The following is a 22,580-nucleotide window of genomic DNA, read 5'->3' on the forward strand; positions in this document are numbered from 1 at the left end:
ACTCTTTAATTATGTAATGTCTCTATGACTGCTGGTATCTCTACTGAATCAAACGCCTTTTCGTAATCTATGAAAGCCATATAAAGAGGCTTATTATACTCTGCGGATTTCTCGATAACCTGATTAATGACATGGATGTGATGCGTTGTGGAGTATCCCTTCCTGAAGCCAGCCTGTTCCCTTGGGTTGACTAAAGTCCAGTGTTGCTTTTATTCTATTCGAGATAATTTTGGTAAATATTTTATACAATACATATAATATAGTAGTTGACAATCACTAGGCCTTATTCTCAATCCGTTGTTTTGGGGGACATCACTGACAGTGTACACCCAGTGGCTAAAGCTAGCAAAAAGTGAATGTGACAAAGCAATCGGATGCACCCTCGTGAGTGTTACTATCATGTCCCAAAGTTCTCAAGTGCATTGACACTATGCAATGCATATCACACCGGTGAGGCTGTTTGCTGTGCAGTATATCACACAGAGGTGAATGTACCTCTGAAAAGTGATCAATTGCAAGCATGGTTCACCGACTATACTTGCAGCATCTATAGTCTTCAACTACACAGCTAGTGATCTTATTCCTGGAGTGTTGTCTTAAATGCTGTTGCCCATGTCACTATGATGCACTGAAAATGCTGCATTGGAATTGTGTTGCCAGCCCCTCACAAGATCATGAATTTCAGCAGCGCCCACTTATGGCTAGTCTACCATGTTGCAACACAAAATTAGATTGGAATCAACCTGAGAACTATGGGAGCTTTCGTTGCACAAGAAGAGCCTAATAAATGCATGAAAATGACACAAAATCCATGACACCACAGTGAAATCATTACTGTTGTGGTTTGGGCTCAAAATTCAAGGCGGCAAGTTTGGCCTTAATTTCCCTCTGCTAATGGTAAAAGCTTTTCAGGAAAATTATTTCAAAGAGAGCCTCAAAAGGATGCTTAATCAGCCTAAATTGATCTTGCTCTTCTCCTTAGAGTCCCTAAACGTGAAATGGGACAGATTTTGAGAGAAGAGATTTCTTCGTTTGGTCAGTAAGGCCGTATGCATCGTCATCTATATTATGTTCTGTGGACAAGCGTCGGCACGTTCTCTGCAAATATCATCAAGCCAGTTTATGTAACTGATCCTGTACACATTATGTGCCATATGCAGCTTCTCTTTATTTTCCATGTTTGCTTCTTTCACTTTACTTCAAATTTGAACTTTCTGCATTCGCTGGATCTACGATCAAAAAGAAGTAGCCATCACTAGTCTAAGATGATTAGGTTTCCTTTGTCGTTTTAAGCAAGCAGAAGAATAATGAGGAAGACGAGAGGTGGTACGCACTTGTGAGGGTGGGCACCCGTGGCATATCCGACCGAGGGCAGTTTGTCTGCTCGGGGCTCCAGCGCAGCGTGTCTCCCTTGGTGGTGGCCCCCTTAGTGCGCGTCACTGGAGACCGCGTGGGCAAGGTGGGCATCTTGCACCATTTGAAGTCCGGATTGGCCTTCATAAAAGCCTCCTTGTACTGTGGGTAGAGCAACACAACACACTGAGAATTAATAAACACCAGCTGGACTTCGGACAAGCAAGAACTCACGGTTTGGGAGGGTGCACATGAGAGAAAGAGTGAGACTAGATGAAGGAAAGGCAGGCAGCAAATGGCAATAACGCTCCAGTAACATGGGCACAACACTGGTTGCGCTGAACATCACTGATAGCCTACCACCATTGCAAAAGCAAGAGATTTGCTATGCACACACTGAAATAGCTTCCGTTAGGCTTTTTGAGTAACTGAGCATTTATGCCGTTAGCACATACAGTTACTGGCATAACCACAGTTAGGTTTCTCGAATAAGTGGACTCAAATCAACTTAGAACCAAGATAAGCTTGAATTGTGAGTTTTACGTGCCAAAAGCACAACTGGATTATAAGGCACGCCACAGTGGAGGACTATGGATCCATTTTGACCAACAAGGGTTCTTTATCACGCCCCCAATGCACAGGACCCACAGGTGTTTTTACATTTCACCCCCATCGAAATGAGGCCACTGTGGCTGGGATTAAATCCCACGACCTCGTGCTTAGCAGCACAGCACCATAGCCACTGCAGCAAGTACCACCATAAGCTTAACTGAGGCTAGTTCGCCAGTGTAACTCAGCATTAAAGGCTATTGCAGTGTTGTGTGACATGCGAGACATGCAAGTTTTTCAGTGTCCCATTTTTCTCTATGGTTTCTTGCCACATTGGAGTCAGTCTGAAGTAGAATGTGCGTGGAGGTATCCCCGGTGAACGCAACAGCTTTTGAGCTCACCTGCTTGGCAAGCTCCGTGTAGGTGTGTTTCTCGTGGGGCTCAAGGCTGGCCCACCACTCGCCCAGGATTTTGGTGATGGCGCGATTCTCGAGGTGCGGGTAGCGCTCACGCACCACGCTGCGATGCCGCTTGCAGAACAGGAAGAAGGCATTCATGGGCCTGCGCACCCCGGCTCCGCCCGCTCCGCCACACCAGTCCTCCTCCCCCCGGCAGCAACCCTCGTCCTCACCATCATCCCGCACCACCAGGGCCTCGGCTGAAGGGCCCGCCTGCAATTGATAAACAACAAACGATATTCCCACATGCCATAAATGCGCACTGGGTGCTACATGCTTAGTGTAGAAGATGAAGATAAGAATGCTGTTGTCTGGTGCTGGCTGAGATAAGTTTGAGTGACAAAAGAAGAGCCATATTCCTCTAGATAACAGTCAAGATCATGCAATAGTGTTTTGTCAGGTCCCACGTGTGTGACTGCTGAAACTTTTCTGCAAAACATTGCAAATTTCTGCAATGTACATGAAATCCCCAACGAGTTGACTGATAACCTTTTTTTTTTTTAAATCACCCTGGTTTCGCTGAATGCATTCCAAGTGGCGCTCAACCTTAACATGTTTAATACATCTTAAGTAAGAAACAATGACATCTGGAACTTTCATGACTTCATCAAAACCTTTTCTAATGACTTCTAGTGGCCAACAATGACTTCTAGTGGCCCCAATTTTTGTTTAGTGATGTTTTTTTGTTGTTGTTGTTTCCTGAATTTTTGACACCGATCAGTCATTATTTGCTTTCACTGACTGGATTAGCCAAAAAAATTTGCAGGTGTGGACTCATTCACGTCACACCACTCAAGAGTGCCGATAAACCAGGTTGAAATAACCATGTGACATTAAACAATGTTCTTCCCTCTAGTGAAGTTTCATGCAGGGTGTTCCAGTGTGTAATGTCACATGAAATTTATAGCAACCAAAAAGATGGCTTCACAACGTATGCACTTTGATGTGCAGGGCATGCAAAGATCAACCAAACCCAAACTTGAACTGGTTATGAGAGTTACCTTCAAAAATGCCATGCCGTGACTCTAGATTTGTTTTATATCTGCCCGTGAGGCATTATATTTTCATTTAGAATTTGCAAAGAATTGCAATTAAGCCTTTTTCTGTTCACTGGTACCCATAGTTAATAAAAGTATTTGACTTGAATTTCTTAGCCAACAGAAGTGAATGGAGTGTTTAGGAATCTCATTTCCCTCAAGCTTTTCATATAAATCATGGAAGCTTTGGTAAAGAATTCAAACCGCAAACTCAACTATTAAGTGAAAATTTGAAGTCAGTTTTTGCGGTCCTCTCTGTAAATTATCATAAACTAGCATAAAGGAGAGCATGCATGGGTTGTCCCCATATAAGGTCTTCCTTAATATACAGAAGCCAAACTTTGGGAGCTTCCCAATTTAAACTAAATGTACAGATAAATGTACAGTCGATGCTCCTTTGGGCTAATGAATGAAAAAAAAAGGTAGTCAGGAGCCCAGTTGAACACTGTGAAATTGGGCTTTAACAGTGCAATTGTGCTTGCTTGAACTGTACTTCTGGCTGGTTAAAAGCACAAAATCTTTTACATGCGTGTTCAAGCAATGAAATGCCCACCAACAATAATTTTCAGTTGACGGCGTCATGCCGTGTTGCCACGCTCAAACTAAACGTGCATTGGGTTCTTGCCAATGTCTTGCGCACATAACAAACGGGGGGGGGGGGGGGGAGGGGCACGTCCAGCCATTTCCGGACGTCCTCTGTACACCTGCTGCTAAGGTGGCCGACCATAAGAGGCACGGATATGCGGGAAGCGATAGGACAAGTGTGGATCACATGCGGCCTGAAGGCAAGCAGCATTTACCGTAGTTACGTGTCTGCTGCGTTAATCCCTCGATCACAGAAACGATGGTAAGCCGCCGCGGCCAAGTCGGCACTGCGCTCGCGATACCCACAGTACCTCAGCCACTTCCAGTCGCAGCTCAAGAAACATGTCGGCGACGGCGGAACGCCAGGCCTGCCCGCCCGGCAGCGGAGGTGCACGGGATCCATGCCAGTATTTATGTGCACCACAACCATGCGCTGCGCAGTCATCGTCGAGCCATTCACGAAAGCGGCGCGCAAACCCCCGTGGCACGACTGCGCGCGCGGTTTCGACACCGTACTTCAGCCATCGCTTGCATCCGGAGTTCACGCACTCAATTTAGCACGCCAGCAGAGGAGGCTACGCACATTGTGAAAGCGCGCGATGCCGCCGGAGTAACAGCAGCGGCAGGTGCCTTCGCGTCTCAGGTCGCACAGAGGTGCACGGAACTGGAAGTGGGCAGAGGAAAGGAGAGTGCGGGAGGGGGAGAGGCTGCTGCTTGGAGCGAGACGCTGGCTGCCCAGCCGAGCGGAATATCCGGGCGCAGCGGAGACACGGCGCGCGGGGCGCTGCAGCAGCGCCGGAGGTCAACGGCCCGCGCCGCCGCCGCCGTCGGCCAACCGACCGGTGGGGCCGCTCCATCACGGCGGCGGCCCGCATTCCGCGCTCCCCTCCGCCGAGTCCGGCCACGCGCTGCCGCGATAAGCACCGCGCCCCCTCCTCCCCCCCCCCCCCCCCCCCACCTCCCAATCTCTACGAACGCCCGGGGCACGCCGCGGTGCGTGTCCAGGGCCTGACCGCTAGCGCTGGGAAGAGACTCGCGAGGGCATTTGACTGACATCCACGGCTTCTTCCAACTCGTACTGTAAACGCTCATGACAAAAGTCGGGGCAGCGTGGCACGCAATATGGCGGCCCCACACACTGCTTGACGCGGAGGCCTCATCTGAATCGGACTGCGCACCTGCAAATGCAGCAGGTGCGCAGGCACTGGGTATTGCTTTAGAAGTTGACCCAAATTCGGCTAAAGCTATCCGCCTTGCACGCGCTAGTTTTTCGATGACGCTATGCGCTCTTTAGTGTACGCAAGCACTTTGCGTCAGCTAGTTATGAAACTCCTCTGCCGATGCGCGTCTTCAGTGCGAGGTCAAAACCCTGCAACACATCTCTGGAACGTAATACTGGGACCCGACTGACCGACGAAGAACATCGGCATTAACCTGTAGTGAGCAGCAGCATCGTGCACAGAAGCGACGCCGTATATATACTAGATTGAGGGCCGTGCGCACGCACGCACGCACACACACACACACACACACAAACACACACACACACACACATATATATATATATATATATATATATATAGGAATAAAGAACGCGAAGACTTGTGAGCGTCGCAGCTTGCGTACAAGCTCTTGGATTCTGAGTGCGTATCATGCGCGGTCGTCGGACATCGTAGTGAAAAGCTGTTGCGTCACAGTCATATCTCGGCCCATGTAGGGCACCGAAGAAGACTGAATCCATGAGTGCACTACCGAACCGCGTCTTAGCGACAGTAGCGAGGACTATAGACGGGCACCAGCTGCGTGGCGTCCTTGCGTGAACAAATATATGCGTCATGAAAACAACAACGCTCGCTCTTTTAGCACAAAAAGATCAATAATACTACACACCGCCAGAAAAATAAAACCGCGAATTCCGTGCCTCCTAAAGACTGAGAAAAAGAAAGTACGGCTCTTACACGAGTATGTACCAGATGTCCCGCAACACTGCCCTGTGGATTTTTTCTGGGAACGGCAATCCTATTCCTTTTGTTTGTCTACACTAAGTGTCAGCTTACCGGCTGCATGAACCATACCACAAGGATATTGTTATTTTATTTTCCCAGAGCAGGGTTAGCATGCTTGCGCCTTTATGGTATGTATGGCTCAATTACGCTTTTTCTTTTCATAATGTTGGCTGCTTCTGTGTGTTGGGTCAGCCGGCTCCTATGTATAGCCAACATTGCTACACGCTGCTGTTAAAGCAATACACAATTACAATCCGGTCCTTCAACCAACTAGAAACTATTTTTTTTTTCCAGCGAGTATTATTTCGCCCCCACCCCTCCTTTTCTTTTTTTCTCTCCTTTTTTTAATCCCCAATTGCAGCTCGGACAATCCTGATCAGACCATCTGCCTTCACACATCTTTGCTCACGGAGCCCAGACCACGCCGAGCCGCTCGGGCTCCAACGGACCCCCCCTTCGTCCGCGGGCGCACGGAATCGGAACGGTCCTAACGACAAGTGCTCGGGGCACGCATAAGCACAAGCTTCCGGTTTCCGCGCGACGCCACACGATTCATCCGGAGCACAGAAAACAAAAAAAGCGGAAAGGAACAGACCAACGGCCCTTCTGCCGGCGTGTGCATGCCTGGGGAAACCAAAACAATTGCAGGAACGGCCCGAGCTAACGACGACGTAGAGAGCGAGGACTGAAAAAAAAAAAGAAAGCGCGAGAAACGTGCGCGAGCCGGGCGCTCTTCTCCACACCGTTTCTGCCGAGCCGACGCGCTGGCACCATGCCCGCCAGTAGAGGCATGCGCTAGGAACTGCGAAGTCCACAACGGAAAGTCGCCGACTTGCGGATGCAGTTCACCGACCTGCGACGACATCAGGGGCCACAATCATTCAGCTCGCTTTTGGGCCTTCAAGGATATCACACCTAAGTGCGACAAAAGCGGACCTAGCGCACCATGTTTACACCAAAGTAAGGATACTCAAGCAACACAAGAAATGACAATAGTAAGTTTAGGCTTTAAATACACTACTCAGGCGAAAGGAAGTCGGTTATTAGTGGGCAAGAAATAAAGGCAGATTTTTTATTTCTGAACTTTCCGCCCAAACGGCCACGCGTTTCGTGGTGTGACTCGCGACGTCAGTGTCGTCATGAGTTGGCATGGCAACTATCGCGCACTTTGGCAGTCTAAGGTGTGAGGAAAGTTCCCAGCTTTAGTATTCGCTTGCTTGGTTACGAACTAATTGCAGTCGTTGTCTGTAGATCAACGATTAACTAGCCCCGTGCGGCCGCTTTCAAAACCCGTGACATCACGGACAGACGCTGCGGTGATGTCACCGTGACGTCACCAGTGGTCTTCCATTTTCGCATCTTTTCGTATCAAACTTCCGCTGCTGGTTAAGGGCCTATAGTGGACCATAATATATATGGTGTTCTGGAAGTGCGACATACCAATCTACCTTAAGTGCGCCAAAGCAACGGCACCATCACTGCTTGTCAACAACATGGGCTCTCGTGGACTTCTTGAGCCGTTAGCGTGTACGGAGGACCCTTATGAGCAAATACGCATAAAAAATCACAGGCTACGGCAACAACTCTCAGACCATACAGGGTTTAAAAGATAGTGTGGGGGTAAACGCTGGCTCGATCAACATCAGCATGAGGAAACCTTTATAATATTGGTGGCGCTAAACTTTCTAAATAAATAAAAAGGAAATAACCGGAGTGACGCACATGGCACACGACCACAGTATGGTGTAACCGAGAGCTTTTATAGGCAGCAAGGAGTGAAGATTGCACATAAACGTAACTCGTATGCTGAGATGCGCTCGCACATGCCACCGTCCCGTTTCAAAGGAAAACCATCTAACTCATGGAGCCAAGGAAGAGCTTCGAATAGAGGTCCGTTTATGAACACGGGGAGTAAGCCAGCGAGAAGCGTGCCGGCCGCTCCAGTGAAGGTATTCTCGAAAATTATGAAGGGCTGAGAATGCGGTCTCAGTCTATCTGCCGCATACGGAGAGACACGGAGAAGGGCGAGAAGCGAAAACAAACCATCACGGAATACGGGACTCAAGCTGGCCGCCTACGGTGGCATGAAACGAAGCTTCCACGGCGTCGCACAATACTATCATTAGGCAGCCCGGCATCAGCCGAAAGTGTTCACGTGAAACGATTAGATAAAGTATTATCAATAAAAAGCTTACTAGACGGCTCTAGACAAGCAGCTCTATTCTTTCTTTATAGTGTGCTGTGGCCGTTGTTTCGACGTCTTTCTATGGATGCTGCTACACCAACTGCTACACTAACGTCATCGCTCGCTGTATTTCGCAATTATCGGCTGTCTTCGGACGAAATTTCATTAAGCGTGTGTGATAGCACCGACATGCGGTTGCCCATAGTTTCTCCTTAAGGTAAAACGAGTTCGCGTGCAGAACGGCTTCCCGGAGTTTGCGAGCTATGTAGTGCGCAAGGAGAAAGCACGGCTCGTTCTTCGCAAGCCGGGAACTAACGCTGAACCAAACGCAGGGCGAATTGAATGAATCTTACAAAAAAGAAAAAGTAAACGGATCTCACGCAGATGTGGGAACCTGTTATAAGCGAATCTTTCTTTGACGTTTACTGAAATGTCCTCACTTAACTACCCTCCTCCTCCTCCTCCTCCTTTACTTCCGTGTGGCTCAACGCCCCTCGCTAAATGCATGGCCTGGTCCCGTTTTGACCACTTTTTTCTTCACACTCGATCGGCTGTTTGTTTCTAATTTCTTCATTCTTTTCTCTAGCCAACTCCCAATTTTCTGTTACCTTCGTCTTCAGCTCTTGCTCCTTGTTCTGCTTGTATATTCAGGCATGCACACGCCCTTTCTTGTGAAGTGACCGAGAACACGTGCTCAGTGCCACGTACCCAGAGGCCGAAGTTGTATAATAGGCAAGGCAGATGCAAAATGGGAACAAGCTGCAAAGAAACCTTCGCTGCCGAATGTCTCCAAAGAGAGGAAGGAACGAGAAAACTGCGCAAACGGAACACGGCCAGTAGGCAAGCCTTCACACCTCAGCAGATGCCGTGCTGGAACCCGCGCAACGACTGGACGTCATCACAGTCACAAGGCTTGCCTCAAAAATGACTGGCGTCGATAGGAGCTGCAAGCATGGCTAGCGGTTCAGCCAGGATGGACATAATGAGTGGTGCATGGATTTAGCTGCACTTCGTCTTTCTTATTCGAGACATATTTGTCACATTGCAAACTGATCGTATTCGGCAAAAATATTGCGTTATACTTTCAACTATTCGTGACAATCATGCACGTGCACAGACTTGTTGCCTTCGTGCATTTAGAAGACCGATTGCTTGTAAATTTAGACCAATAAAACCATATAAACGTCAGCCTGGAACTATTCTACGCTTATAGGGACAGCCTACAAAGGGATTACAGGTCGCACTTTCAAGTATTTTCGTGAAACAGGCGTTCTCTTCGCATTTAAATTTACACTGATGGTATTGCCTATCATTCCCATTGTAGCTGAACAATCACGGCGTCAGAGTTCCCTCTAGAAATTCTTGTAGGAAATTCTACGGTAACCGTGACGCCCTGCAGTACACTCTCCGCGTCCTCGACGAGAGCGTCCGACCTTTGACGGTGCACCACGCTGGCTCGGTCGCGGGACGATAAAGGCTTTGGGAGGTCGACCTTCGCACGCCGTGACGTGCTCGGTATCTCTCGGCCGGCGGCATCTCGCTCGCTGTGCGTTCGACTCGAGAAGACTACGCGGCAGGCGGGGGACAACACGCTGCCTTATCGATCCCCGTCCGTGTACGTTACAGAGTCGCGAGGAAAAGAAAAAAGAACAGCCCGGGATCTCGTCCTCCAAGGCAAATCCCGTTCAACGCTTTGTCCTGCTGTGTTCGATAAGTGTTCGGGAAAAGCAAAATAAATATATACGCCGATAAGCTATCGCCAGTGTGACTGTTTATCGCCCGGAGAGCAAGATCGCGAGGACGCATGCGTAGAGTAGAGAGCGATTGGCAGCTGCAGCCGGCCACGTCAGCTTCGAAAAGGGAACGAGCTGGCTTATTATCTACGCAGTCCACACGGAGGGGCCCCTGGACGCTTAAGCTTCTGCGCTGAGAGCAGTGCACCAGATTACACACGCCTATAGCGAAGGGAGGAATATCTTGCAGGAGACGTATTCACGATGCTCGCTGGCCATCGCACCCCTTGAGGCAAGAGTTTCCACGTTCTGCACGCACGCTGTGTGCATCGCTTATCGGCAAAGAAAGACTATATACGTTGCACCGTGAAAGAAACCAAGGACGCGAACCAGTAGGTTTCGAGAACACTTGTCCAGCACACAAACGGCCCAAACACGAGAAAACGTTCTGGAATCCACGACGACACCATGCCGTACCGGCGCACTTGTTCCGGCGAGAAATTAAGAAAAATGGCATACCGGCCAACATTTTATCTCTAGACATCAACCAATCCCTCCCAAAATGAATGAATAACAGGAGTTTTCAACAGAGAATAATGCATTTGAACTATGGGAAAGTGGGTAAGGGGAAGGTAGATGCGGCTAAGTGCACTTTACCAGTGTACAACAATCTTGCACTGCCCTTTAGAGCCTCTTTGACAGCAGAAAGGAAAGCAGCAGCTTGACGTACACAAATAGGGGAGCCTCCACGCTAAGGCGCCCCCCAAGTGCTCGCATATCTAGAGCAGGGCATGAATTCGTTAACTTGGATGAACGACAGCGCGCATTCGCGTGGCACCATGCGCTGCGCTCCTAGTCGCACTCGAGGGAGCTCATTGCCCTCGCAGAGGTATCGTTCGTCGGTCCAGCGACGCCTGTGGTCAGACTCGCAGCAGGGCGTGCTTGTTTGTAGAACTGTACAATGCTAGCGCCGTAAATGTGTTACATCCTTGTGCTAACGTGGTCGCATAAAAGCGCCGCTAAAGCGGAAGGTAATCAGACACGTTTTGCGCCAGTGGCACGTACAGGTTCCCAACACACTTACAGTCTGGTAAGTTAACAAAGGCGACGCTATATTTTTTTCTCCCTCTTAGTTTATTCAGTCAGTCAGTCTTCTTCTCGCGCAATTTCGTAGTGGTTTCGCCCTTGCTGTTCTATGTGTATTCTTTGCGGCAATATTATTTTTGAGAATTATGCATCGACTGCCCAAGCATCACGTTTGTGACTAGGCCAACGGCAGTCGTATTTGATAGCCAGCCTGTAATACAACTTCCTATAGCAAGAGAGTCGATACAGCATCTCATAACGAGGATGCATGAAGAGGAGAGTTCTACAGTGGTACACCCGTGAAGGCACGGGCTGCGTGCGGAAGCTTGTAAAGAATACTCGGTATACGGTTCTCGGTATACAAGGGAAGGCTGCCTGGATTTATTTCCACAACGTGGATTATTTGTTTACCACGCGTTAAAATCTCGGGACCCGTGGTCAGAAAGGCGCTTCGGCGATGTCGCTCGGCAGTACATGCGCGAGGTTAGCAGCTCTATATTCATTTTCTCCCTCGTTTCGTGCTGAAAATATAATGTATTTGTGAACAACGCTGCCACGTAATGGACCCTACGCCTTCGTCAAGCTAATGCAATAGGTTTCTGCCCAGATGATGTCGCTCCAGTTCCCTTTGTTACGAAAAATAAAGTTTAAATGGAACACTTCTTTCCGAAGTGTTGCAAAAGTGCTGTACTAGACGAGTAAGTGTTCAGAAGTCTAAACCGCACCACAATTACTGAAAATCGTGAGCAAATGAATGCAACGCATACGCACGGAAATAGCGCTGTCCTCGCCATCCTCAATGTTGTGCTCATTCGCCTAGTGCATCTGGTTATAGGGGCATGTACTACAGCTAACGCTGCCGGGACGAGCTAAAGTTTAGGCGTGGCATCGGTGGTGGCGGAACAAGCTCCGCGATATGCAATACGCTTTACATCAATAACGCAAACTGAACGCCTCTGGCTCGTTATAAGGCATATAGTAACCCTCTGTACGCGACCTCGTTATCACGGGGTTTCCCTGTTGCAGCTTCGCGGGGAAGTGTCCATCCAAGCGCTGTCCAGCGGGCGCCGTACGCGGGTCGAGTTAAAGCCAGTCACAGCGCGGGGTCAACAAGAAGAGACAGCCGCTCGGAATGCTGCGGGGGGGCACGCGGCACGTGTTCCGAGACACGCGGGGCCCACCATGTACGGCGAAACCGAAAGGAAGACGCGTATAGAAAAGTAGTAAAAGCGATGGGACTCTCAACGCGACAAATACGGGAAACGAAGCTATACGGATGTTAGAGAGAAAAGACGGCACATACTGAGGGAAGGAGACGGAGCACGTATATAGAAGAGGCGAAGCGGCGACTGGGCTTCTGGAACGGACTGCCGTCCGGCAGAGCGACCAGAGGGTGCCCATCGATTTTTTTTCGCCGAGCTCTTTTCAGTGAGGAGGACGGACCGGGCCGAGCCGGACAGGCGAGGGTCGCCCGGTATTTCCCCCGCGGGGAAGGGGGGGGGGGGGGCTCAGCGATGCGAGTTCGCTGGCCTCGGCGTCGAAACCCGCTCGCGAGAAATGCGCGACGCCTCTATCTAGTCCTCCTCCTCCTCCTCCCCATTTCCGATCTATTCCCTGTCATTAATTTTTTTTATTTATTCCCACGAGGAGTCGCGTAGCGCAGAGGGCTGGGAGAGGGTGCAAAGCACACGCGCTACTATTACGGCGTTGGTCTCCCTTTCTTTTCCCAAGTCGTTTCCAAGGCGACGGTGACAAAGGCCCCCTTTCTACCGCGCGATATATCCGAAATCGCAAACTTTTCCACCTTGCATCACACACGCACGTCCACACGCGCGATCACGCACCGATGCAGTGCGAAATACGCGCACAGGCCGTATGCGCCGTTATCGTATACAGCCGCCTTCGCCTGAGTCAGACGAGGCCCCCGGCGTAAAATGACGGGTCAGCCGCGGTCACCAAAACCGCACTGCACGAGAAAAAGAACGAGAAGCGGCTAACTCTAATGGTGACTACACGCGGCTTTCCCTCCGATCAATAACTGCGTGCGTGCATTGAGGTAGCAATCACACGCCAGGCACGAAGGCGCTGATTCACGTTTACAGGAAACACTGCAGCTACAGCACAAATTCTGAGGCACTCGACACCTCACAAACTCGTGTAGCACGCGGTAAGTGAAAACTATAGGTAACATGCAGAGATACTGCACAATTCTAAATAAAAATTGCAATATCCAACATCGCGGGATCAAATATAGGTACAGTGAGGCTAAGTGCATACTGCAGCAAGTGCTCGACTCGCGCTTCAGTTCAAAACAAGCACCATCCAAATTAAGACCGCGCTAATCCGAAAATACATCGCCGTGCTACTGTACAGCGCATTAAATGAACGATCGACGCTCGGCGCAGAACACACGACGCCGCAACTGATAGAGAAAATAGACACGTCGAAAAATGTTCACAGAGTAATGAAGTCCCGATGGTGCTCGTGTCGCGCTCAAACATTGGTTGCGCGACCGGCGAAAGCCGTCTGCATCGAAAACGCCCTTCCTGGGGCCGCCGATCGTCACTGCAGGCGCCAACCACATGGAACGTTTTGTCCCGCGCTAAGCCACGCATGTCATGTGGTCCGTTGTCTCAATGTAGTTAGCTCGTCGCTTATATATACCATCCGGGGCGGAACGGCGAATGCGAGAGCAGTTGCCGTCGAAGAGCCTACTCGGCACAAGTGCCGGTATGTCGATATATACGCAATACGCCACACTTACAGGCGGGGGCAGGATTTTACGGGATCGACGAGCGCGTGCCAAAGTGCATTCTTGCGCACTCTGACGAAGCGGGCGCCTGAAGTCGAAACATGCGGCACGGGATGCGCGTACTTTCGTGCTCGTGTGCCGGCGAACAGGCAAAGCCAGGCGCTTACTTCGTCACAGGGCACGCGGTTCGCAGATGCCGCAAAAATAGTCCCCGCCTGTAAAAATGAAGAACTGTCATGGTCCGGCCATCACAACCTACTCCACGGGGCCGGCCCCCTTTTTAAGAATTCCGTTCCTCCAATAACGAAGGCACGGGTTCGCGCGAATCAACGACGTCAGTTAAAAAACAAAATAGTTACAAAACTCAGCTCCCGGTAGCGTTGCGACGATTGGCTGACGCCCCAAAGCTTTCATGTATACTACAAGATATACCACAATGGAAACCCACGTCAGGATACTACAACAGATGGAGCCACCACCTCGAGAAATCCAAACGACCACATAAGCACGAAAGAAAGAATGACTTAGAACGATGTCCTTGGTTCAAATCGATTGGGCGCGTCGTAATCGATGACGTAACTGATCCGCTCGCAGATCTCTTTATAACGCGGGGCAGTTCGCCCCCCCCACCCCCCCCCCACCCCCCTCCTGGGGTATCGCGCGCAATCGCCGCGCGAGGGAGACCTTTTCTTACAGCGCGACCTCGGCCTCCACGCCCGCGCTGACGCAGCTCCGAGCGAGTGTTGTCCCTCCTCGCTCTCTCTCCCCGCCCAGTGCTCTGCAGCAGTGTCGGCGGCACGCGAGGTGGTGGTGTCGGCGCGCGCCCAACCAACACCTCCTAGACTAGAAGGCCGGAGTGCTCGGCGAGTGACGTCACGGGCAAGAGGCCATCGGTACGCTCGGGCATACGGGTTCAGTGAAGGGATCGCGGCTTGGTTCGCCTAGCAGCCGTATGCTTTTATTGACCACTCCACACATTTTCTTCAGTCGAAACTGCGTAATGAGCAGCAGGCACCTTACAAAGCATTTATTTAGAGGCACAGATACAAAACAGCTTTGTAAAGCTTGTGCATGTATTGATGCCAGAAGCTTTTGTAGCATAGCGCTTTGTCGTCTTTGTAATACTACGTTTTTTGTGAATTATTATTTATTATACCCCATATTTCATACCTATTACTTCAAGTAAATTGAATCCATAAAAACCTCTCCTTCCGTATTTTGTACTTGTGGTTTTTACGGCACGGCAATGACGAATGCAATGCACTCGATTAGCTTCACAATTGCGTATGAACAATCTTATTGGGGACACATGTATTTATTACAATCTAGATTATGGTCAAACGAATAATTTCGCTTTCGACGCACTAATTACCGCAGTCCAATAATTTACAACAACTCAAATGAGTTTAGAAATGGGATATAAAACATTTGTGCAGCTATTTACACGAGAACAGCTGCCTTAATGCGCAGAGTTTCAGCTTTTCTCTTCCTTGCCTTAGCATTGGCATCCAATATTTTGTCATTCATCTTGCAGCAGTAATTCTTCAATAAAATATTCGTCCTACACCACAAAAGGTGCCTTAACACAAATTCAGATTTATGTCTATCCTCGCAGGCGTCGAACTCTGAGGAATCATCACTTTCTGTAAACGCATTTGCTGTAATTGAGCAATTAACTTTCCGTATTTTTCAAAAGTAACTATTTAAAGAAGTTCTGAACATCTTACCCTGGAGTGCGCTAATACAATGAAGTCTGCACGTGGTAGCGCCCTAATCCAGGCACTCTGGGCTTCTTCATCTGGCGGAAACTTGAAGAGATTGTTTTTCTGCCTTGATTTGTACATGTAATTGCTCCGGCAATTGGGCAAGCAGCACTTAATAGGCATATCTTGGCATGGCACTCCACATTCCGGGGCAATGAAGACTCGCGGTACACACAATCGCAAGCACAGCACAAGTGTTGAGACTACATGCACTGGTCACGTCTAGAAAAAAATGTGCGTTCGGAAGCATGCAATAGCATGGCCGAGCATGCCGGGACTTGTTTAACCCCGAAGCTATTCAAGGAGCGGCAGGGCTCCTGGAACTAATTGAATTGTAGTCGCCGCTTTCGTCCCCTCGGTCTTCTCCGAATAGCCGGGGTTAACCATATAGTATATCTTCCGCGCTTCATTTTCAAAACTGGTGCGCCGCTCGTAGCTTCGTAGCACGCTGCACGGAACTTCTATGTTGGCCTCTTGTGCGTGACGTCGCTCAAGGGGAGAGGGTCAGCCAGAAGGCCTTAAGTTCTCTAGAGGGTGTTGGCCCAACTCTGCCGTCCCGATCCTCCGGGCCGAGTCGACCGAGGCAGATCGATACGCCGGCCTTGACCGAGAAATGGCTCTGCCGACCTTTTCTCCGCGGCTACAAAGCTGCACGGCACTCTACCCCCGCAGCCTCGCCGCTTTGCGTCCCTCCACGAGGGTTCGACGTACTACCACTACACGAGCGGCGCACACTGGCGCGCTCCCGTTGCGACACGGCGCGCTGAACGACGCCGCCGTCGTCATGATAGGAAAAGCGAGCGACGGGCGCGCGCGCTCCCACAGCGCGAAGCCCCCCGTCGCGTGCAATCGGATCCCCAGTGGCGCCCACGCTCGTTTCCGATGCGAATCGGCCCACTTGCCCGAGCGGAACATCTCCACCGCTCGGACTTCTCCAAGTTGTAGCCTACACATGTCGGTCGTTCGCTTCGGTTTTTGATACGCCATGCACAGCGATCAAACCGTGCGTGCGCTGGTTCGGTTCAGCGGGCAGCTTCATGAAAAGGTGCGCCGGACATGTGCGAAAGTGGGGCCGAATTTACGTGAAGGTTTTCGTGAGCGCTGCTAGCCAATGGCCGGCGCCTTCGCTAATGAAATGTCCAACAACACGATTTTCTTTCTTTCTAGAGCGAACCTGTATTGGGGGCAAACTCCACCACTGGTAAAGCTGGCGCCACCGTCAGCGTGACGTGGCATGAGGGATCACGTGGACACAGCGGCCGCGTCGGCTGCTTCGGAAGCGCCAAAGCGAGCTGAAAACTAAAGTTTAAAGTCCCAGCTGCGCTGCCGTTCTGATTATGTGGTGAGACTTTACCGCCTTCGGTGTTTGGTTGACAACATTTTAAAGTACTATAGTAGGTAGTGGCTGCCTTTGGAGGCGTGCAGCATGGTAGGCTACTTCTCGGTGCCGCAGTGCCGGACGAACGCAACGAAGCCCGGTATAAGCCTTATTCACACGCAGCCACAGTACAAGGATCTGCGTGAAGCTTCGCTCGCGAAACTTAGAACCAGCACACAGCCATCGGCTACCACTCGGGTATGCAGCAAGCACAGACGCGAGGAAGATTTTTGATACGGCGCCGGGACTGCGATGCTCGGCGAGTAGCAGAAAACGCGCACTGAGAGCTCGAGCGCGCCCGCTGCCCCGCTAATGTCATGACGGTTTGGTCTCTATGAACTTGTTGATGCTATAAACTGGCAAGTTCATTGGAACGGAAAGGGAGCGGTAAGACGCACATTAAAAGAAGCATGGCATATGGTCATGTTTGTGTTATGAATTAATGCACGTGAATTACGAAAAAGAAGCAGAGGGAAATCGCATGCTGAGAAGACCGATAAACATACAGTTCGACGCAACTTCAGAAATATTGAAATGTCCAAGAATTGAGAAGATTAAAAAAAAAATTGATTGAATCCCCTCCGCGGCACATCACAGTCACCGTAGGCGTCGTAGTCTTTATTACGAAATTATTTTTGAACAGTTCTGATAGCGTCCACGCAACAATGGTTGCTAGTGTACTGTCAAATGCTCATATGCTTCATCCTAAAGCTCACGGCACGGTGCGAAAATGCACTCGCAGCGAAAGCAAAACATTGTGCGCGGACATGCATGCAGACGCGCAGTCGGTCGCTGCGAACCCCCGCGATCGCTGCATTGAGGCTTCATTCTGTTATGCTCCATTTGGTGATACAGACAACCCACTATAAGAACATATTTCACATAGGTTACTCTCAACGTGTGCCTACCTTCCACGCAAGAAGCAGGTTCGGGAGACTCCATCGCGGCGACCATGCGCGGTGGCGTTCAGAGTACGTATTCGGTAGATAGCGTCTAAACGATTCTGTGCTTTCAGTTTGCCCAAGATTATTATATCGACAGCCAAAGACGTCTCTCGTTTTGAGAGTACTTACATAAATGTCCAGGAGGGCTGCCGCGTGTTTTTATTGAGCGCCGTAAGCGAAACCTATGAGGAGCGCACCTCGTGATCCTTCATACTACGCAAGGGAGGTGCTTCCCACAGATGGCGACTCCGTAAGTCCCCGCCCCCAATATGGCTAGGGTTCCGTGCATTTTGTTCTCCGGGAACAAAAACTATCGTCATCAACGGCTCATACACCCGTGAACAAGCGAAAAATGCAATAACTCATAGTCCCGTAAGGTTCACGGCTACTCACGTTGCGTGAATTCGCTGCGATGTCATTATCCCTGTTGTCGTTGTCGGTGATTTCAATGTGGATGTGTCGGTAGCGAAAAAGGAGCGGTTTACGCGTTCCGTGTCGCAGACACATATATCCCTTGCGATTCCACACCCATCGGGCCCAACCGACCAAACAGCGGCGTGCGTGCACCGAGTTGACATTATCAAAGGATGTGATTGCAGTTGCGAGTGAAATAATGACCACAGATCAAGACAATAAATGTGTGCGTACCTTTTCGTCGCGATGACCACCCATCAAGACAAATTATGTTCGTACCTTTGCTTAAAATTATGTGTCACCACCGTGTCCTGTGCTAAACAGCTTCTGGTCAACCACATACACAGAGTGTAATGGCTCGGGATTTTTTTTTTTGGCATAGTTACTAGTAGCAGTAGTAGTACGAGCAGTGTTGATGCTGTCGCTAACGGGCCAACTACTTCAAAAGATTTTAAATGCCACCAGACTCCGCTAGCACACGTAAGTGCAGTTAACAAAATCAACCACGGTAAAACGCAGTAGATCTAACCAGGGAGCACATGCGCGTCGACAGATAAGTGTGCGCCGGCCTTCAATTGCATTGTCTCGTCTCTCTCGCATCTCATGGACGCGTGCCTATAACCACGAATCTTGCCGACAAATTGGGTGAAGAAAATGATTTTTTTACCGCTGCGGGGATTTCCCCGCATATTTGAACAACAAAGGAACGCTCCTCGTGCAGCAAGGCACACAGTATCGAGCAATTTCATTTCTTATATACACATTCTGTTAGTTATTCAAGGGTACTCTGACGATGCTAAGAAAGTCGTGTAAGACAACTTTAAATCATTATTACGAAAGTAAGAAGGTCTACGGGCACTACGGCTTCACCATCACCATTAGATCACGCACAAAGTAAAGCTTAGTCGCAACCTTATGATTTTTTTTTCCCCGTTATCGGAACACTCTGGAACGGCCAGCCAAATGTGCCACATGACTGGGCGGGCATTCCCAATCGAGGACGACGATGAGAGCTTCGTTTACAGGCGTAGAAGCGCGCGCAATCCGTTTGTTCAGGCACAGCAAAGCAACGCCGCTCGGGAGACCCTGCTCGGCGCCGCAGCAACACGGCGCTCCCCAGAGAATCGGGTGAGGAGGAGGCCAACATAATTCCACCGCACACGTCAACGCTCGGTCGCCGATAACAGAGCGGGGCGGATCGGCCGCTGTCAGGTAGAACAGCGAAGATGAGGAGATCCGTGCGATTACAGCGCGGTCGGCCAAGTAAGTGGCTTGCGTCTCGCGCAAGTCTGGTAGCTAGTCAGCCGGGCGCGGCCGGTGCCAATTTTCATTAGCGGAACGCGGCCCGGCGCCCACCGGCCGTCGACGGCAACAACCGCCTCTACTCAGCCGCAATCCGTTTGGACCCGTCGAAGGCGTGGCCGTGCTGGCGTATCGATTTGCGTCACGCTCCGCCAAGAGGACCGTACGTTGTGCCGCAGACGCCCACCACCCACGGACTCGCCGCGCTAACTTATAACGATAACGGCAACAAAAACCGTATCGACCGCATTCAGTGCGATGCGAGGAGAAACGATTGAGCTGAAGGGCATTTCAGACGTGGTGCCGCAGTCCAAGAAGTCGCGGACTGCCAACTTGCGGGAGTCGCTTGAACGCTAGTCGTGAAGACGGCGCTTGCACCTTTCTCGCGGGTGCATGGCCCACGTTTTCTTTCGCGCCGTTTCCGAAATGGACGCGCACAAAATCGCCCCAATTTTCGATATATCAAGTGAAAGCGGCGAAACGGGACAATTGCGTAGGTGCTTACCTTCGAAACTTTGCAAACAGGCGCGTTATGAACAACGGCACCCAAGATGAAAACACGGGAAAGGTTGGAATGTCGATCATTGTGCAAATAGTCAATGCCACTTTTGACTAACTTACCCGCTTTATTCTTACTCATTTTGATGCAAACCCAGCAATCGTTTCTTAAACTGTCATTATGACGGTGCAGTCGGGTCTGCCAATTTGTCTTACTCTGGAGACCCAAGCAACCAAACGGTTCTCAACACTTGTGATTCAAATATCGACGACAACTGTGACATCGCTGTGGCCGTACGTTGAGAGACCGACATAGCTAAACCAAGAGCAGGGCGTGAGCGAGCGAGGCCACGTTTCTGCCTCAGCCAAATTTCTGCATATTCGGGCCCTGTCGCGTCGCCAATGAACTGTCCTGTATATTTATCACACCCTGACAGCTCGAATGCATTAAAAACAGGGCAGGAGAACCGGTACACAATAATCTGACGAAGAAAAACACTGAAAGCTGTAAACACAGTAGACAATCCAGAGGAACACTACAGAAACAAATATACTTCACTGCCCAATGAACAAAATTGGTCATGGAAAACTGCAGCTTCAGAAATGAGAAATCCTGGAGGCTCTTTGATACTGAGATTTAGATATATTGACAGACGTAATACAGATGTAAGATGCAGATAGAAGCTACTAAGATACACTGTATTTCCGTACCGTCACATGAGTCACATTACATATGGTTCGTGCAAAGTAGCTGTCACTTGAATAACTTCAACCACAACGACGACAGCGTTCCTAAAGCACCTGGAGTCAGAACTCCGCAACAATTTTACAGTTAGATATGCCGCCCGTGCAGCAAGCATAGCCACTGCAGCACTTTCCACAGCGGGCTCGGGTGACAGCTACACTGAACGTTCGTCTGCTACGTCACAGAACCCTGGAAGCACCAAAGAACACCTCAACTTCGCCCCACGACGTTAGTGTCATCGACACGTGTTCCTGCATGCACATGCCGCCGCACAGTGAAGCGCAATGCGGCGTGCAAAGTCAAGGCAGCCCAATCTATAGACCCGCCTAAAGAATCGTGCTCAACGTTCACAACAACAAAAAAATGAGAATAAGCAAGACACTTGAGTAACATATAACGCCGTGGCGAATTCTGGACTGCTGCGCTCCGCCTCGCAAAACAAACGACGTGGCACCGCCGCAAAAGAGCGCAGCGCAATATTAACGAGGCGCATTACACGCACGCCTCGTTGCGGGGCAGGTCGGAGTAAAAGCTAATCGAACACCAATAACTAATCGACGCCGCCGACAACCGCACGCTTAGCGCGGCGGCGCCAGTCCGCCAAGAAGAAGAGAAAAAAAATACGAAAGTGCACCGATCGAAGCTAATTTGCATGCATACCGTTCGGGCGGCCATAATGGCCTGTGCTCGCCAACGTTACTAGACTAGCTTCAGTTGTAAAACTCCCCGCCCGCGCGCTTACAGCCGCTGTCGCCACTTCTGTGACAGCCGCCAGAGGGCAACGCTGTTCCATCGGGCTCCACTGCAGACGCCTCGTCACAGCCTTGAGCTCGTGCGGACGGGCCGCCGTTGGTGCGTGTTTCACGCTCGCTGGCGTTCCCCCTGTCCGAATTAGTGAGACCACTAGAGAGCGATATCCACCTACAGCAATCAAATTTATCGCACCAGTTCGTTAATACTGAAAGAAGGGTCAACTGCACGAAAGGAAGAAACGCATACAACGAAGCGCAAAAGCTGCGTCTCTAAATGTCGTGTGTTTCTTCCTGTCGTCTTAACGTTTCGCGCAGTTTAGGCTCAGGAGCCTGAATATCTGGCCAAAGTGCGTGATTTTAGGTTGATCTTCATCCCCACCGAAGCTTGTCACCACGCCAAAGAAGCGCTACAAAAAGAAAGATGAGGTTGGTCTTTGTACACACAAGCCACACACACACACACACAAAAAAAAGAAGCCGGATTTTTCATTCCGTCAAGATGCTTAATCAGCGAAGCTGAAACGTGCGGCCCCTGTGTTTAGCAATGGGTTAATCCCGAGGGTTCATTAAACTATTTCTCAGTTATGATCGAGGTTACACACACAATCGGCTGCGAGAGAGAACGACGTCACTGATGGTATGCCCGCAGTCCGCAGTGTTCGCTTGCGTTCGATGTCCCGAGTTTGCTCGGCGGCGTGGTTAGCAGCCATTGCCTGCGATTTGCCGCTTGTGATTCTTTGAAATTAAATTTCTTCAAAATTAAATCTTTCCGTTACGTAAGACCATGAGTGGCTCATACTCCCTTAAGCAATGGCTCATACCCCCATAAACGCGGTCTCCCCATTACGACGACAGAAGTGAAGCGAAATTCTACGCCGGAAAGATGAACGGCCACGCAGCCAGCTGTGGAAGACGACGACGAACGCGGGAGCAGTGGCACGAGCGCGAGCCGTTTATTTCGCAGAGTGTTCCCGGTCTTCTTTCGTTCGGAGCGTCCACTTTGGGATTCCGCCACAGGGATGCATGCTTCGCTGTCGGAA

The 22,580-nt window shown here is 50.2% G+C and overlaps 1 protein-coding gene across 4 annotated transcripts in view; it reads right to left on the reverse strand.

Moving 5' to 3' along the window:
* The window catches only part of bbx (bobby sox), a 280,573-nt gene that overhangs the window by 37,404 nt on the left and 220,589 nt on the right, over positions 1–22,580 (reverse strand). For 2 of the 4 annotated variants that reach the window (XM_065455225.1, XM_065455227.1), the window contains 2 exons: positions 2,304–2,573; positions 1,335–1,515 (listed from right to left, as the gene is read on the reverse strand). In XM_065455225.1, the coding sequence (XP_065311297.1) occupies positions 1,335–1,515; positions 2,304–2,573 (451 nt within the window). Of the gene's footprint in view, positions 1–1,334; positions 1,516–2,303; positions 2,580–4,293; positions 4,489–22,580 lie in introns of those variants that run through there. The other 2 variants (XM_065455226.1, XM_065455224.1) reach the window with 2 other exon arrangements.

This window comes from Dermacentor albipictus, chromosome 4 (assembly GCF_038994185.2).
Source record: "Dermacentor albipictus isolate Rhodes 1998 colony chromosome 4, USDA_Dalb.pri_finalv2, whole genome shotgun sequence".
Classification (NCBI taxonomy): domain Eukaryota; kingdom Metazoa; phylum Arthropoda; class Arachnida; order Ixodida; family Ixodidae; genus Dermacentor; species Dermacentor albipictus.